This window comes from Podarcis filfolensis (assembly GCF_964270895.1).
Source record: "Podarcis filfolensis genome assembly, chromosome: 10".
NCBI classification, from domain to species: domain Eukaryota; kingdom Metazoa; phylum Chordata; class Lepidosauria; order Squamata; family Lacertidae; genus Podarcis; species Podarcis filfolensis.
In genome coordinates, this window is record NC_139612.1 from 14,228,378 (window position 1) to 14,244,476 (window position 16,099).

The window sequence follows — 16,099 nt, forward strand, 5'->3', positions numbered from 1 at the left end:
GACATAATCTGTTCCGAAAGACTGCTCGACTTTCGAAACATTCGCCAACCGGGGCTCCATGGGCTGTCAGCAAGTTCAATGGGGAAATTGAGAAACGCACCTCAGAAGCCATTCGACTTCCGAGGCGCGTTTGAAAACGGAAGCAATTACTTCCAGGTTTTTTGGCATTTGGGTTCTCAATCGTTTGGCTTTTGAAATGCTTGAAAACCGAGGTTCCACTGTACTAAGATTAATTAGGCCAGCCTTGCTCCAGATACCTTGATTTAATAAGTGAAATTAGTGGTTTCTAAGACATGCATGTAAAATCTTGGAGTGGCACATCTGTCAGATTTTTAAGGAGTCTTTTAAAGTGTGTATTTCATTTGCCCAGGTCTTGAATGATCAAAATATGACATATAATGATTAGCACCCAGGATTAGTAGAATATATAAAATATCGACCAATGGAAACTTCTAGGTCTTATTTGTATATATATATATATATATATATGCGATTTTATAGCATTTTAATCTTGTTTTGAGCTTTTACATTTTGTAATTGGTGTTTTTGTCTTGATACTGGTCATTGCCCATAATAAAATGACTTGTACTTGTGCTTGTACATTAGTTGGTGGATTTTACACGTTTATAGATTGTTTTATGGAGTTCCTGTTTGGCTGCCATGGCGAACAGCTGTACCCATAACAGCGGAGCCCTTTCGCATGGATAACAAGGATAATATGGGAGTAATTATTCTCCCAACCCACCTACCCCCCAGGGCTGAGGGGGGGAGCAGCCAACCCACAGATTGTCCAATACCTGCTGCCCATCCTGAAGGAACGCGGGGGGCAGGGGGAGCTAGGTGCAATGCACCATGCATCTTGGGAACTCTCCAGAGCCGGTGCCATGAGCAGAGGACACCTGTTTTTTAAGATAAAAATTTGGACTTAATTAACAGGCATGCTCTGAACTAGCGGGGATAAAATAACTGTTTGAAATATGTGAGTGGACGCTAAGCTTAACTACGAAATGGACAGCGTGAAATTTTGACTATGATTCTGGCAATGACCATTAAGGGAAAGATGAAAGGAATTCCTGATTGGAGTTATTGTGTTAGTGCAGAGGCACCATCTCATTAGCAGCTGGAAAGAGACCAAAGAGAAGAATTCTGGATATCTGCCTGGGATTAATGGTGGACTGTAACACAGTTAAAATTATCCCTGTGAGCAGAAAACGAAAGTAACATCGCTGAGGAGCAAGAACAACGGCACAAAGGACTGACCCACTTGTTGAATTAACTGGTGGAATAATTGTATAGCCCCAGGGGGAGGTGAGCCTTTATTACTCTCTTTTGATATATTTGTACTTGCAGTTTTACCTGGTAAACCTACCCCGAAAGGCAACTGTTTGAAATATGCAAGCGGGCCCGAAAGAGCATCCTGCTGCCATTGTGGTTTCATTATAATACTGACTGGGTGAAGATTCTGGCAGCTACCCTCAGCGGAAGGATGCAAAGAATTATTGACAGGAGTTATTGTGTTTCGGCAGAGGTACCAGCATGTTGAGAGATGAGGCGAGATTACAGAGGGGAATTCTGGATGTCTGCCTGGGGCTAATGGTGTCTCTTTGTTTGGGATGTGGCATATTATGGCTCCTGTGAACAGAAACTGAAAATGGAATTGCTGGAGTGTGGATAACAACAGGGGGAAATATTTCATACAGAACTAAGAAGGCGGAAGTTGAACAGACCAGTGGTTGCAAAAATAAATGAAAATTAAATGAAGGATTAACATCGAAATGGTTTATTGATTGATTGATTGATTGATTAAGAAATGCAATGTAATATTATCAGCACTTCGCAAAATTCAGAGCATGGAAAGTCACCCAAAGATATATAATTTGGCATTTATATTTGGCTTTTCTGGTTGTATTGTAATTTGGAATGTTTTAATGTGGTTTTTATTGGATTATTAAATTGGAAAACTTAATAAATATTATTTTCAAAAAATATATAAATTGTTTTAAAGTTGCTCTAGTCGCTCTTTAGATTTATTTTTCATTCTGTTATGTATTTATTGGTTTGAAGCACTTACACTTAATTTTGATGTGATTCTAAGGTGCCTTGTTTACATGTTCTAAATGCAGCTCGTTTTAACCAGTAACACCTCGTGTTATTCTAACCAAGGCAGTGTCCAAAACTGCTCTTACCGGTTTGGTTGTTTTTTCTCTTTTTTCTGAAACTGCCACACCTTTTTGGTCTTTTTTGCGTCCTTGTTCGAATTTTTTTGATGTGTTTTGCTGTTTTAAAAAGATGTGTTGCTATTATGCCATAATGCCATCACACAGAAGAAGAAGTAGCTGCAGCAGTAAAATAAAAATTAAAATGCCTCAACAGCAGCAGGAGAGGCACAGCACACAAAATACCCGAGTATTTATGTGGGAAGATAAAAACAGAAAACGGGCAGCATGATCAGTAGTATTTCTGGTGAGCAACGAAGCACACACTAAGCACTTGAAAATGTTCTTGCAGTGTAGGCTATGTACACAACGTACATTTAAAGCAAATTGCTTCACCCAAGGAATCCGGAGAAATGTAGTTTACCTTTCACTGAGCTACTATGCCCTGTACCCTTAACAAAATACAGTTCCAAGGATACTACAGGGGAAGGTGCGTGCTTTAATGTGCTGGCAAGGAAGAGGGAAACTTGGATTTGAAAGACAGTGTAGAACAGAGCATGATGGGAACTGTAGCTTCTGAAGCAGGGCCTAAAACACAAACTAGGTAGTAGATTGAGGGTTGGACTAGGACCTGAGAGGTAAAGGTAAAGGGACCCCTGACCGTTAGGTCCAGTCGCGGACAATTCTGGGGTTGCGGCGCTCATCTTGCTTTACTGGCCGAGGGAACCGGCGTACAGCTTCTGGGTCATGTGGCCAGCATGACTAAGCCGCTTCTGGCGAACCAGAGCAGCGCACGGAAATGCCTTTTACCTTCCCGCTGGAGCAGTACCTATTTATCTACTTGCACTTTGATGTGCTTTCGAACTGCTAGGTTGGCAGGAGCAGGGACCGAGCAACGGGAGCTCACCCTGTCGCAGGAATTCGAACCTAGGCAAGCCCTAGGCTCAGTGGTTTAGACCACAGTGCCACCTGTGTCCCTAGGACCCGGGAGAATGGGGTTCAAATCCCCAACAGGCTATGATGCTCACTGGGTAATATTGAGCCAGTAGCTGTCTCTCGGCCAAACCCACCTCACAGGTGATTGTGAGGCTAAAACGGGGAGTCAGAGAGCCGTATATGCCACTTAAAACTCCTCAAAGGATGGATGGATGGATAAATAAAAAAATAATAAAATAGAATGAAAACTAGACAACAATTCCACCAAAAGTGCATTTTCTCCTGAAAGCAATACTTTGACACCAATGCGTTCTCATTAACAAACATGTTTGCGTTTCCCTTTTTCAATACAGTGGTACCTCGGTTTACGAGCTTAATCCATTCCGGAAGTCTGTTCTTAAACCAAAGCATTCTTAAACCAAGGCGTGCTTTCCCATAGAAAGTAATGGGAAATGGATTAATCCGTTCCAGACGATGAAAAACAACTCCTAAAACAGCAGTTTAACATGAATTTTACTATCGAACAAGACCATTGATCCATAAAATGAAGGCAATGATCAATGTACTGTACTATAAAATAAGACAGTATTGTAGGTGATAAAAATTAAAATTATTTTTTTCCCTTACGTGCACTGATGATAGCCATTGTTTGGATGAGGGACTTTTATCCATTTCTGCAGTCACACAATCAACCAGTAGCTGAACTGGGTTCCACACAGCCACAAAACAAGTCACAAAAGCGGAGTCACAAGCCACAGTCACAAGTCTGTCCCATAAACGCAAAAAAAAAGGAAAAACAAAAGCTCCAAATATCACCTCTGTGTTGTGTGGGTGCTCAGGACTCAATAGCCGACAGACTCAACAGGAAGCCTCTGATTAGCAGTGGGGGACTCAGTTTACAAATGGAACACACTCATCAGGAAGCGAAACATGTTCTTATTCCAAGGCAAAGTTCACAAACCAAAACTTCCGGGTTTGCAGCATTCTTAATCCAAGTTGTTCATAAACTAAGCTGTTCTTAAACCAAGGTACCACTGTATCTTAGAACTGTAGAGAGAATCGACACTGCATACACACTCAGTTATTTTGCTGAAATTGATAGTCTCAAAGTAGGGGGGGCTTGGCTATTGTTTGTATACGTGTAGTTTTCTCATTTCAGCAGCCACAACTTTTGTAGCTGGAGTCAGTCAGGGCTCTGCCCTCCCAGGCCAGGTTGAAGAAAGGGCTGCAAGGCAAGGAGCAGGTCTTCTAGGACTCGCAGCCAAGATGGTTAGCTATTGCCTGACACAATGTCAGATAACCTCTCCACAAGCCAACCAGAATGAATGCATGATAAACTGTGACTGTCGGAAAACCTCTGCAAACTTTGTGCAAAGAAATCAGGGTGAGTGCTCAATAAATAGGTCATTGCAAGCAACCTTAGTCTAAATCAAAATTTAAAATAAGAGCACACAAAAATACTGAATTAACTGTTTATCTTAGCTTGTCTATTAGCAATGGCTTTTGAAGGCTTTCCCTCCACTCACCAACAATGTCAGATGAACATTTTTTTTAAAAATTGTAATATTAATACATCTACTAAGCAATACCTTTAGTGGAAGTCTCATCTTCCTTATCAGTATTTTCTTTACTTAGCCTGTTACAAGTATCACCCGAAATACGTAAATTGACAACCCATTTGATTATGGAAGATGCTGCTGTTTTCCTGAAGTCATCTGAAATAAATGACATATCATTTGGGACTTTGTCCCATTAAGCAAAACACAACTTACATGGCAGAGCCCTGGGGAGTTTTGTAAGAATTTGGTGAGAGCATTACAAAGTCCACATAAATCCAGTAAACATTTTGCCACTTGCTGGCCTCCGCATGGGTCCCAAACCATAAACCTCAGTGTGGCAAGTAAATGACCACAGGCCACCTTTAATTCTGCAACTGCAAGTGTCTTCATGGACAGGGCTGGATTTAGGTTTGATGAGGCCCTAAGCTACTGAAGGTAATGGGGTGCATTATATGTTCAGCTGTCCTTTGTCAACAACAAATTGTCACTGTTTTTTGTGTTGAACATATGGTCATTTATGAACCTAATAGGTATCTAAAGCCATTTGCACATAACAAATAGGAGCCTATGCAACACAAAACACTGTTGCTGTATGTAGGTTTTATTTTATTTGTTTTTTATCTTATATTTTGGAAATGTACATCCAGGTTTTTTCCCTTTAATTTTTTGGGGGGCCCTCAAGACAGTGGGGCCCTAAGCTATAGCTTGTTTAAAGGTAAAGGGACCCCTGACCATTAGGTCCAGTTGTGGACGACTCTGGGGTTGCAGCATTCATCTCACTTTATTGGACAAGGGAGCTGGCGTACAGCTTCCGGGTCATGGGGCCAGCATGACTAAGCCACTTCTGGAGAACCAGAGCAGCGCACAGAAACACCGTTTACCTTCCCGCCGGAGTGGTACCCATTTATCTACTTGCAGTTTGACGTGCTTTCAAACTGCTAGGTTGGCAGGAGCAGGGACCGAGCAACAGGAGCTCACCCCATTGCGGGGATTCGAACCGCCGACCTTCTGATTGGCAAGCCCTAGGCTCAGTGGTTTAGACCATGCCACCCACGCTTATTTAGCTTACTTATTTAGCTAGCTAGCTATATACGTAAATCCAGCACTCTTCATGGATGGCCTGCATGAGTCACTGAACATGTCCCCTCAAAGCAAAATAACTGTGCATGTTTAAAAGTAAGCATATAAAACATTTCTGCCTATCGAGGCTAAAACCGTGCCACATTCCCAAGACCGAAAGGAAAGGAATTTAAAGCAACTCACCAATAAAATCTAGTTTCTCGTCGTCCATGCAAATGCCATAACACCGAGGGAAGAAAGCGTTTGGGTTGGCTGACACATACCATGGCAAATTCCTCATATGCAAACAAAGCCCAATCTTTAAATAAAACAAGGGTATTACCTGAGGTTGGTTGCTTTAATAGACACGTGCAAGTCAAAAGAAAAAGGAAGGATTCTGTGATTCTAAGAAAACAAGCTTGCCTCTCTCCAAATGTGTAAAAATGATATATGTTCTAAGTCTGCTTACGGAGTGAGCTCCCGTTGCTCTCTCCCAGCTCCTGCCAACCTAGCAGTTTGAAAGCACCCCAGCACAAGTAGATAAATACCATGTTTTTCCATGTATAAGACGATGCATTTTGCTAAAAAAAATTAGACAAGGATTAGGTGTTGTCTTATACATGGATAGTGAAGGCAGAGGGGGGACATGCAATTAATGACAGCAGCAAGCAGGAGATTGGCAGCGGCGATTGGGCGGGGGATTGGGGGCTGCGGCAAGGCCTGCTGGTGATTGGCGGCTGTGGCAAGGAGGGCAGGTGATTGGCGGCTGTGGCAAGGTGTGCAATCGGCAGTGGCTATGGCAAGCAATCGGCAGTGGCGGGCAGGCGGGTGAGTGATTGGTGGAAGTGACCTACCCCACCCCCAAAAAAGCTAAACAACTTAATTTCTTAACTTTGGGTTTAAAAAATTAGGGGGCGTCGTATACATGGGGGCGTCTTATACACGAAAAATACAGTCGGTACCACTGCAGCAGGAAGGTAAATGGCATTTCTGTGCGCTCTGGCTCATTGGACTAGAAGCGGTTAAGTCATGCTGGCCATGCTGTCTGTGGACAAACGCCGACTCCCTTGGCCTGAAAGTGGAGATGAGCAGTACACCCCATAGTTGAATTCAACTGGACTTAACCATCCAGGGGTCCTTTACTTTACTTTACTTTTACCCTTTTTACTTTACTCTGTCAGGTACTGCAGTTTTGCGGGCTGGAGATTCTTCTCCTGCCTGCGATCCAATGCAGTCTTTGGACACATGCACTTTGATGTGCTTTCGAATTGCAAGGTTGGCAGGATCTGGGACCGAGCAACGGGAGCTCACCCCGTCATGGGGATTTGAACCACCGACCTTCTGATTGGCAAGCCCTAGGCTCTGTGGTTTAATCCACAGCGCCACACACATCCCTTACAACTTGGTGTAGATGGGGTCAAATAAATTCAGCATGCATAGGAGCATTGCAGCATTCTGGTGAAAATTGCTGCCGTTGGCGGGTTTTATCTGTGGGCAGGAATGGAAAGCAGTCAAGTGAACGCCATCGGTATTTGTAAGAGCCTTATGCGTCATTGAAGTGGCCCTCAAGGTGATTTCTGATTTCCTAATGGGATGGAAGAGAGTTTGCCAGCAAGCAAGCACTTCGGCTCTGTTTTTCTCCTGTTCAGCAGCATCCCTTCCATTCAGGAAACGGTGCTGTCCAGATCCAAAACATGGCGCCGTGATGCAATGGAAGGAATTAGACCAGGGGTCAGCAAACTATGGTCCATGGGCCAGATCCGGCCCAATTGCCCTCAGGGTCCAGCCTGCGGACATTCTGTGGGTCGGCGATTCTGTTTGTTATTTTTTTCCATTATTTTTTCCCCAGCACTGCCATTTTTGGGGGCGCCATTTTCCCCCCTCTCCCTCTCACACATTGCAGCGCCTCCTCCCTCCCTTCTCCTAGCTTCTCCCCGCCCTGCTGTTATGTCCTAAGCTTGGATCCTAGAACAATAGGCAAGTAGGAACCTAGAATGCAGCAACTGGTTGGCTTGCAGGAAAAGACCAATCAGGTTCCAGGAGGAAGTTAATCAGCCTATTAGGCTGGTAGGATCGTAGAATGCAGCAACTGATTGGCCTGCAGGAAAAGACCAATCAGGATCCAGGAGGGAAACAGAATCAGCCAATCAGACGGGACTCATTGTGTAAATAATGTATATGAAAGCCTGAGGTTTGGGGGGCAATTCAGTCACTGTTTTACAAGCTGCAATAAAGAGCATGAAATCACTACAGGACTCCGAGTATATTTCACCTGCGTAGTGGAGGAAGGGGGCTGGGCTGAGCTGGTGAGCTCCATTTTGGGCAGCGCCTTTCCGGAGCCAGCCAGCCCTTTCAGGTTGCTCATCCCTCCACCACCACCGACAGCCTCTGCCGCTCGCAGGTCTGGGGGACGGTGAACCAGCCCCTTCCAAAAAAAGCTTGCTGACCCCTGAATTAGACCAAGGCACTCGCCCATTGCAAAAGGTTTGTTAACAGTAGATACCTTATGCATATAAAATCTTGCAAGGAAAAGGTGGCAAGCATTGGAGACAATCAGAAAGGAGGTGGAAGCTGACAAGCGATAGCTTGTGCTCTGCAAGAACCTGGGTGGAACAATAAAATCCTTCTAAACAAGATGAAAGCAGAGGTTCTCCCCAGCTGCTTTTTATCTAGTAAGTGGTATTGATCAGTAATAAGTGTAAGAAATCAAAGCTCACACAATTAGGATGTATTCCCTAATCAATACCAGTGCTGAGCTTTCTTTATTGGTGGGGGTGGTTTCTGGCAAAATGGGTGGATTTTTTTGGAGTTCCTAAAATTCCAAAACGATGCGGGGGATGGAAAGCACCGATTCAGCTACAAGACTGCTTTTCTTGCACAGAAAATCCCACACGTTGCTTTCTTTACAGTTCTGATACCAGAAGCCAGCCACTGCTGTAATGGCGAGTTATCCTACCCACTGTTTGCAAGACTTACTTTAGTTGTAAAGGAGCCAGTTCTTGCATAATGGTTCAGCATCTGGTCAATGTGGAGATTATAGTAATCAACGGCATCCTTTTTTATCGTCCAGTAAAAGGTAGTTTCTTCATTTCTTACCAACCTAGACTGGCCCAAAGAAGACTGCATTATTATTCCACCAGGAAACTCCTGTCCTATTAACCCAATATTTATTTATTTCATGAAAAAATTGTATGGCTCTTGATGGTTGTTTCTTCAGCATGTAAACCGCCTTGTGAATGGTCATATAGAAAGTCAATACACAAATTAAAAGTGAAATGAAAATGAAACATAAAAACATCAAAGTGGTTTGCAAAAAAAGATAAAGGAATAAAGTTATCGCAAAAAGTTGCCACCAGAATATTATTATTATTATTATTATTATTATTATTATTATTATTATTTATACCCTGCCCATCTGGCTGGGTTTTCCCAGCCACTCTGGGCAGCTCCCAACAGAATATTTAAAAATACAATAAAGCATCAAACATTCAGATGTCTTCGAAAAGTCAGATAGTTGTTTATTTCCTTGACATGTGATGGGAGGGCATTCACCGGGTGGGCGCCACTATCAAGAAGGCCTCTGCCTGGTTCCCTGTAACCTCACTTCTCTCAGGGAGGGAACCACCAAAAGGCCCTCGGAGCTGCACCTCAGTGCCGAGGCCGTTTAGGGCTTTAAAGGTCAGCACCAACACTTTGAATTGTGCTGGGAGCCAATGTAGGTCTTTCAGGACCGGTGTTATGTGGTCTCAGCGGCCACTCCCAGTCACCAGTCTAGTTGCCGCATTCTGGATTAGTTGTAGTTTTCGGATCACCTTCAAAGGTAGCCCTTTATACAGAAAGTTAAAAACCACCATAGAATAGACTGAAACAAATTAAAACTCATGCAGACTTTCTAAACCTCTGGGTAGGTTTGTCTAATAAAGAATATCTTCAGCAGGCGCCAAAAAGTATACAGTGAAGGCACCTGCCTGATTTCTATACTTTTACAAGTATAGAAACTACAAGTGGCATTTGTCATGTGCTTAAACAAGCATGCATAACTTGGTCACTCTTATCTTGGAGAAAAAAGTGTGGTGCTCTGATTTGGAACCTTTGCTCAATCCAGCACATAGCATCACACTGGTTTTCGGCTAAAGGTTGCCCTCTATTTGAGCGTGAGTTGTCCTCAAAAGTGTTGTGTGCACCACCTCTACTTTCTCTCCAAAAAATAACAATTGCCAGGTTCTGCACACTTACTTAAACATGTGACTACCGTACTTTTCGCTCCATTGGACACAGTTTTTCCCCTCCAAAAACTGAGGGGAAATGTGTGTGCGTCCTATGGAGCGAATGCAGGCTTGTGCCATAGCCCCGCGCAACCCCTCCGGCAGGGAGAGGCTGCACGGGGCTATGGCTTCTTTAGCCCTGCGCAGCCTCTCCCGGCAGGGAGAGATTGCGCGGGGCTAAAGAGGAAGCCAAAGCAGCCAGCGGGATCCATCCCGCTCGCTGCCTTGGCTTGTGCCATAGCCGCGCACAACCCCTCCGGCAAGGGAGAGGTTGTGCGCAGCCTGTACGCTGCTCTTTGGGGCTGGGGGGGGAGATTTTTTTATTGATTTCCCCGTCTAAAAACTAGGTGCGCCCTATGGTCCGGTGCGCCCTATGGTGCGAAAAATATGGTAGTTTCATGTTTCACCGTGAGCTGCCCCAAAACATTGGTCTCATGTTTGGGGGCATATCACGGTATTGTGAGAGGACTAAGGTAAAGGTAAAGGGACCCCTGACCATTAGGTCCAGTCGTGGACCACTCTGGGGTTGCGGCGCTCATCTCACTTTATTGGCCGAGGGAGCCGGTGTACGGCTTCTGGGTCATGTGGCCAGCACGACCAAGCCGCTTCTGGCGAACCAGAGTAGTGCACAGAAACGCTGTTTACCTTCCCGCTGGAGCGGTACCTATTTATCTACTTGCACTTTGATGTGCTTTTGAACTGCTAGGTTGGCAGGAGCAGGGACCGAGCAACAGGAGCTCACCCCGTCACGGGGATTCGAACTGCCGACCTTCTGATTGGCAAGCCCTAGGTCTGTGGTTTAACCCACAGCACCAACAGCGTCCCCCATGAGAGGACTGCCAGTATGCAATTGGAAATGAGGTGATTAAATGCTCCAGTCAACCCATCCAGACAAAACGGTCCTTGCTACATCTCACATGGCTGTGGTGGCTTTGAAGGTTTGGGGGAACTGCAAAATCTTTCAGGGGGAGCCTGTAGGAGGCGGAACCTCAAAAACAGCCCAGTGAGGACGAAGCTTGCCCATGGCCAAAATATGTTGCCCAGCAGTGGAGAGGTGTATGGAAAACCAGGGGAATGAAATCCAAAGCAGATTTTTCATATATATTTCACAAAGGTTGCTTCACCAGAACGCTCATTACCTCTGTAACCTTACCATTATATCATGGATGTCATTTGAATTGGCAATCTGACCTTCCTCTTCACGCAAAGTAGTTTTGCTTTCTTTTCAGAGAGCCGTGAAAAATAACAGAACAGGAATCATCAGTGTGTTGTTTTCAGACAAATCAAGGAGATTGCAGCAAATTAAACTGAGCAGGAACTCATAGGAACTGAGTTCCCTTACCTTTTAAAAAATAATTAATTACCCAATTCCTGAGCCAAAATTCCACCTATATCTGTAATCAATAAAGTTGTGGCCATTTCTAATCCAGTTTATTAATCCTATTTTACAGTTAGCAACTCATTCTGCTGAAAAAGTTTGCTGACCCCTGCCTATATGGCAACCCATGTCAGAATTGTTGTTGTTTTTTTGGCAGATTTACTAAAAAAAATATATAGCTCAAAAACTATTGGGTGGGGGGAGATTTTAGTGTCCAGATTTTCACTTTTTGAAATATGGCAACCCTAGCTAAGCTTCCTTTCTCCTTGAACTGAGTGACTGACCACCATGTGATTCTTCATCTCGGGATAAAAATGAAGGTTTTCAAATTTGATGGGAGAAATAGTGTTGAGGCAAACTGACCCCCAACATGTATTAAGCATGGGAGAAGTCTAGTTTCACAGTACAAAACTCATCTGAATTAAGAACTGAAATCTCTTTCTTTCCGCAAAAAGCATATCCATATATGTATGTCCTGTCCACTGGCTCTTTTTTCACCTGCGCGGATTTTAAACATTTCGTGAGTGAGCCTTCTCCTTAGCTAGCTAGAATGTTTGTGAGCATTCTATGACATTGAAGTAGCTAAACCAAGAGCTATGGGCAGTGCTTTTTTCCTGGGGGGATGGAGGGGTACGCAGACCCCTAAACATTTTGTGAATCTAAGTTTGGCCTCATTGAGGGGCAGTATTTCAATATGAGTAGGAAAATGAGAGTACCCCTAAACTTTTTTTTTAATAGGAAAAAAAGCATGGCTATGGGAAACTTGAAGACTGGCAACTCTTGTCTGTGAGAAAGAAAGAAATATGCAAAAGCATGCAAAGCATTCTCCCTTTCCCCATGATAATTAAGTTAAACCATTATGAACTACCAAGGTACCCACAATAACTTTTTCCCCTAAAGGTCAAATCAAGAAAATATAAACTTGCACGTTTATTTCTCATATTTTTATGCCAATTTCTGCACAGATAAAAAGCAGGGGGAAGTATTCGAAAGGGTTAATGACATTTGAAGGGCTCTTACCAGATTTGGCAACGCGTTCAGCGTCATTCCCTTCCTCTTTGTGGTCCGGAATGTCGCCTTTAACAGTGTGCTTTCTCTCTACCCAGCCTCTCTTCCTTAAAGCTGCACGGATTACCGGATAAGGTCCGCAGATTGTAAAAATTCTCTTTTCCTGAAATCACAGGGAAATGCCTTTCAGGCTCAGAGCAGACAAGATGGAGGAGATCTCTGATGGACAGCTCCCACAGTTTCATTTTTTAGCAATTTAGCATCCCTATACTTTTTTTTTAGCAATTTGGCATCCATCTATTTGGACAGCTGTTGGAGGCCTCATTGCATAATACTTAACTGTCCTGATTTTCCCAGGAGATCCCCGAATTACAGAAGCCATCCCAGCTTATGATTCGATCCCAGAATGTTCCATTTTCCCCCTCCAGCAACCGAGAAGAGTCTTGTATGAGTCAGTGAGATGGCGATGGCGCTGGAAACCATTTTCTAGGGCTCCTCTGTGCAGCAGTGTTGAGAGGCCATCGTTGCAATTGCCCACAACGGAGCAACAATACATCAGCCCAGGGCATCGTCGGCAGTGACAACGAAAATTCCCCCTCAGAGCAGCAGCATAATAAAGCCCCCTGAAACCTGGAGCCAAGCTTGCCTAAACAGCTGCTTTAAATGTCAGCAAAGTGGCGCTGAGAGATGGTTAGCCTCTTCTCCCCTTGTTATTCCCTAGTCTAAAAGCAACCCACAAATTGAAATTCACTCTGAAGTGGGAACATTTAAGTACCTGGATGATTTCCTCCTTCAGGTCCAAATGTCACTTCAGGGTATGGGGAGGGGGGCAATGTAAACCAGGAGAGTGGTATTTGAAGAAAGGATCTCACTCACTTCACCAGCAGCCCTTCCTATTTCTCAAAAGAGCCATGTTTTGAATCGGGGCTGCGAATTAGTCATACCTCGGGATTAATACGCTTCAGGTTAAGCATTTTCAGGTTGCACTCTGCAGCGACCCGGAAGTAATGGAATGCGTTACTTCCGGGTTTCATCGCTCGCGCATGTGCAGACGCTCAAAATGACATCACACGCATGCGCGGAAGCGGCGAAACACGACCCGCGCACGCACAGACACGTAGTCACGTGTTACGTTCACTTCAGGATGTGAACGGGGCTCCAGAACGGATCCCGTTCGCATCCAGAGATACCACTGTACATCAAAAGGTGTGAGGAAAATCCCCATGATGCAATCCTATGGATGCTATATTATCCTTTGAGCAGGAGTTGCACGTGTAACAGAGATCTTTCTCTCTTTGTCAGCTGTAGAAAGGCAAGAGCCTCATGTTTTCAAATGTTTGGCAATAGCAGGAATGCCAGGCCCTGAAGCTTTTCTGTACTGTAGCCATCGGTGCAAGTACAGTGGTACCTCGGAAGTCAAACAGAATCTGTTCCGGAAGTCTGTTTGACTTCCAAATCGTTCGTGAACCAAGGTGCATCTTCTGATTGGCTGCAGGAAGCTCCTGCAGCCAATCAGAAGCCGCGGAAGCCCCATCAGACATTCGGGTTCCAAAGAACATTAGCAAACTGGAACAAACTTTGAAACTTTTTCTTGACTCTCAGAGACAGGGAGGTTATGTCTCCAGAGGTAAACTGAAAAATTGGGAAATATTTATTATTTGCAAACTGCTGCTACGTGTGCTTTTGAGTTTCAAGCAATTGATTTTTTTAGAATCTTCCTTTTTTTTTTTGTTGGATGCATTCTGCTTTCTTCCTCCTTCAGAATCCATGGTAGCATATTTGTTGAAGCAAATTTGTTATACGCATGCTAACAATACAGTACAACCAATAAATACTTTGGATAAAAACTATTTCTAGTCACATATACCCTGATGGCCTTCTCTGTTAAAAATCTTGCAAGTTTGTATTTGTCTATTTTGGGGGGAGGAGGCAACTCTTCCACAGTCCTCGGGGTCAGCTCTAAAAGTATAAAGAAAATATCACATTACCAAAATAAACAAGGAAAATACAAAATTGGTTATTCAGTCAGTACAAAGCTTCTTTTGTAGATCCCATTCACATACACCTTTGCCATTTATAAGCTGTAATGAGAGCTAAAAATTAATCCCAGACAAGACAGAACAATTTAGCATAGTATTTCAGCATCAAATTGTTTATTTATTTTTATCCCTTTCCCTTATTTACATCTTTATCATCTACACTTACATAAGAATATATCAAGGTGGTATGCCACATCAAAAAACAAAATCAGCAAAAAGCCAGGTTTGGGGCAAGAACTCTTTGGTGGTTGAGCCCCAGCAGAAAATTAAAATCACAAAATATGCAGCAAAGTAAAGAGTGGAAATCTAGGTTATGAAACCTTTAAAATATGCCCTTTTTGAAAAAACTTTGTTGTTGTTGTTTAGTCGTTTAGTCGTGTCCAACTCTTCGTGACCCCATGGACCAGAGCACGCCAGGCACTCCTGTCTTCCACTGCCTCCCACAGTTTAGTCAAACTCATGCTGGTAGCTTCGAGAACACTATCCAACCATCTCGTCCTCTGTCGTCCCCTTCTCCTTGTACCCTCCATCTTTCCCAACATCAGGGTCTTTTCCAGGAAGTCTTCTCTTCTCGTGAGGTGGCCAAAGTATTGGAGTCTCAGCTTCAGGATCTGTCCTTCCAGTGAGCACTCAGGGCTGATTTCCTTAAGAATGGATAGGTTTGATCTTCTTGCAGTCTATGGGACTCTCAAGAGTCTCCTCCAGCACCATAATTCAAAAGCATCAATTCTTCGGTGATCAGCCTTCTTTATGGTCCAGCGTTGGTCCATGGGGTCACGAAGAGTCGGACACGACTAAAAGACTAAACAACAACAACAAAGTTCCTTCAAAAAGTTTCCCTCTTCCCCTAGCGTAGAAAAAAAAAGACCACACATTTGGTGAGCTAAAAAATGGTGTACTTACAAACTCTCCAAATGTCAGATTCATGTGTTTTCAATACATCAGTCAGAAAACACAGGCAATAAAATTTAGTTAAAGTGGTGGTAAGTTCCTAAATTATTGGTACAGGAATACAATAAAGGGTTGTTAGAGCTGTGTGGTCTGAATTTGGAGCAACCAGCTCCAACCTCTTTAGACGCTGAGCTTCACAGGTAAATGGAAGGGAAACAAAGGCTTAATTACCTTCCTTCCACAGTGACCTAGCAAAGCCTGGCAGTACAGCTTTCTCTATGGCATTAACCCCTTCATGCATTACTTAGACTTAAGCATGTTGGTTATATGAGGCTGGTTATCCCACACCAGGTGCTGATGCCACCAGACTAAGGTTACCAGACTTTTTTTTCAATGAATCCGGGGACACTTTTCAACTTCCTACTAAATAGATGGATTTTGTCAGGGGACTGATTTGTTAATCCAGGGACTGTCCCCAGGGGACATCTGGTAACCTTACACCAGACCTATCATAAAAATGCCGTAGCTGAAGAAATGTACATCAGTCAGCACTGAAAACATGCTCCCGTTTTAAGAGGGAAGAACATCAAATTAAATAAAATCAAACTAGAATTTTGAACACTGTGCAAATGCCACTGTAACACACAGCCAGTTTATTACAACACTCAGCCCATTTATTCTCCAGTAAAGTTAGCCAAATGTAATGGCAATGAGCCCTTTAACACCCAGGCCTTAGGGCTTGCTCTTAATACTCTGCCCACATATACTCTTAAGTCTCTGCCCACACAGAATGAGGCTTTATTGAGTT

The 16,099-nt window shown here is 43.7% G+C and overlaps 1 protein-coding gene across 3 annotated transcripts in view; it reads right to left on the reverse strand.

Moving 5' to 3' along the window:
- The window catches only part of TTLL8 (tubulin tyrosine ligase like 8), a 38,255-nt gene that overhangs the window by 15,594 nt on the left and 6,562 nt on the right, over positions 1-16,099 (reverse strand). For all 3 annotated transcript variants that reach the window (XM_083575073.1, XM_083575074.1, XM_083575075.1), the window contains exons 4-9: positions 14,229-14,320; positions 12,374-12,524; positions 11,129-11,196; positions 8,687-8,815; positions 5,915-6,029; positions 4,682-4,807 (exon numbers count right to left, since the gene is read on the reverse strand). In XM_083575073.1, coding sequence (XP_083431199.1) covers positions 4,682-4,807; positions 5,915-6,029; positions 8,687-8,815; positions 11,129-11,196; positions 12,374-12,524; positions 14,229-14,320 — 681 coding nt within the window. The remainder of the gene's footprint in view (positions 1-4,681; positions 4,808-5,914; positions 6,030-8,686; positions 8,816-11,128; positions 11,197-12,373; positions 12,525-14,228; positions 14,321-16,099) is intronic.